General features: G+C 46.3%; 1 protein-coding gene across 1 annotated transcript in view; it reads right to left on the bottom strand.

Annotated features, from left to right (window-relative positions):
* Positions 1-212: 212 nt before the first annotated feature.
* Positions 213-2,491, bottom strand: part of T265_11526 (hypothetical protein) — a gene marked incomplete at both ends in the record, with an annotated part of 33,403 nt that continues 31,124 nt past the window's right edge. Inside the window, one exon of the mRNA XM_009178204.1 lies at positions 213-1,322. Within this exon, the coding sequence (XP_009176468.1) occupies positions 504-1,322 (819 nt within the window). The remainder of the gene's footprint in view (positions 1,323-2,491) is intronic.

Below are 2,491 nucleotides of genomic sequence, written 5' to 3'. Positions count from 1 at the left end.
GGTTTCATACTCACAGTAGCGAAGAATTAAGTAGCCATAAATCTACAGATGATCACCATCATCGACGGTTGTTGACACTTAACCTTGACATCTGTATAACGAAGAGCCTGGGCACAAACGATAAGCTAAAAAGTCTACTAACATCCAGAGCACTCCGAAATCCGATAGCATTTTGAGCAGAACAAATAAGCAAAATATACGTATGTTTCGTGCAGAGGCGTTCCACACACAAAAAGCACATTCATGCACAGCCTAAAACAGGCAAACAAAACGAACAAATAAATTCATCCGGGAGAGATGAAAAAGAGCAAATTATGCAAACTGGTTGCCAAACGAGCATTCTTACGAGGGAAAATGGTCGAAAAGGGTGAGTCGTCACAGTAATAATGAGAATGTATTGAAGTCAAAAAGACAAAGATGAGGTGACTTGAAGTGATATCACTGGGCGATAGAACAAACACAAAACACGATTGTGAGGGATAAAAGCAAAAATAGTTATGTCATCACTGCGGTGCTTGGGAGTGACTGGAGGGGCCACTTGGGGATGCTTCATGCGGAGAAACTTCTGGTTGAAATGAGCACGTAGCGGAAGCAGAAGATGGAAACATCTGTGGTGGAGGGCGCGAGAGAAAGGTGCGTGTAGATGGGCATCCCATATAGGCTGGTGTATCACTGAACTCGAGCAAACCGCCACTCATAGCGAGTCGCCGGTTAACTCGGTCAATTTCAGCCAAGTCATCGTCATCGTCACCGGGATGAAAAAACATTAATGTCGGCGATTGGAAGTCGGTTGGGACAGTCAGTGGGAAGGAAGATGAAGTAGGGTAGGTTGCGGGTAGACGTGATCCGGTAAATTGAGTTGGAGCCTGCTGAGAATGATCGGGAACATACAGCGGTAGGAGTGGTGATGTGGGTTCCATGGAACCCACAGGAAGGGACGTGAACGTCGAGCGAGTACGGGTGGGGAGAGCAAGATGTGATTGAAGCGGGGCAAGCTGACATTCTCGTTCCTCTTCAAGATCTTCGGCATCTTCATCGAAGTGGTCATCCGATTCCTGATCCATATTGCCTAAAGATGCTGCAGTGGAAGAATGGGTAGACATCGGCGCAGAAGGGATTTGAGGTGCAGTTGCTATACGCGGAGAGGTCGGACTAACCGATGAGAGGTCGAGTAGCCCAGGGGAAGAGACAATCACCGGTGGCTCAGTTTCACTTTTTCCTGTATCGTGGGATCGTGTTTCCCGCGAGTGAACTGCTTGAAGCATGGTCACAGCAGCTTTACGAGAGAATGCTGTGACTTTCGGAAGCCATTCCTGATAAATCTGGAAAAAAAGACAACACAGAGCATGCTCAAACCGACGGTTCAAAGTTGGGCTAACAACTCACTGAGCAGTCATTCTGAGCTCACAGAAGAAACATAGGGAATAAGGATTTACATACTATAGCCACCTACATAGGTATCGACAACAGTTTCAAGAAGGGATAACACAAGAACTGACTGCATTCATTGTTGGTATTCAATATCTGTCAAGTCAACATCAACAATGTACGGAGATCCCCCTCAACCTCCAATAACCCATGGATGAGTGATTCACACGAAATAAGCAAAAAAACCTTGTAGAAAGCACCAAGTGTGTTGTAAGGAGGTTGTACCAGTGCAGTGCTGGAATAGCACGCCAAAAACTTTGGAAAAGGTAGCGGCTTTCAACTTGAGGTGCTGCTCATGGAAAACGTTGGAGGATACTTACTTCGTTGAACTATCAAAAACACTCACTTGAGTGGTAATCTGTTCAAAGGGAATCTTCCGGAACATCTCTTTATAGGACACGGAACTGCTGGACATTAAACTACGCGAAGACAAAAGAACAACTTAGGCGAAGCAAGCTTTCTGTTCGAAATCACATAATGCTGCTCCACTAATCGGTCTATCCTATATTGGACCTATATTGGTTGAAAGCCTATTGATGACTACCGAGTAAAAACGTGCTATCCAACCTACTATATGTGATACCTTTGCAGTTACGGGCTTATACCTGACTTGCATTGTTTACCTTGTGATGAATTCAGCGACAATGATCTGACACAATGCCGTAGAAGGCTACCCACACAGTAGTATTAGTAGTAGTAGTCAGCGAGCTGAACCACCTCCTCGTGGTGCCGACCGGGTAGCCTGGACGTCTGTCTGGGTGAGCTAAGAGTTCAACAACTCCAGACAGGGCCAACCACCCCGTTTGGTTTCAATGTGCTGGTTACTTTCGACAATGTATACTACGAATCATCTGGCACCTCCGCACAAGCTCCAACCAGTACACAGGAGAGACTCGTTGGGTTCACGTGTGAGGAATGTGGCAAGTGCTGCAAATCGAAAGCTGGCTTGGTAGCCCATCATCGAGTTCACGACAATGAAAGTGTTGGTACGAAAACGCGGTTGCCCAATTGGCCTGCGCTGATTGTTCCCGCCTTTTTCCGACGAAGATTGGCCTGAGTCAAC

This window comes from Opisthorchis viverrini (genome assembly GCF_000715545.1).
Source record: "Opisthorchis viverrini unplaced genomic scaffold opera_v5_515, whole genome shotgun sequence".
Taxonomy (NCBI): domain Eukaryota; kingdom Metazoa; phylum Platyhelminthes; class Trematoda; order Opisthorchiida; family Opisthorchiidae; genus Opisthorchis; species Opisthorchis viverrini.
This window is presented reverse-complemented; position numbering and strand designations above follow the sequence as displayed.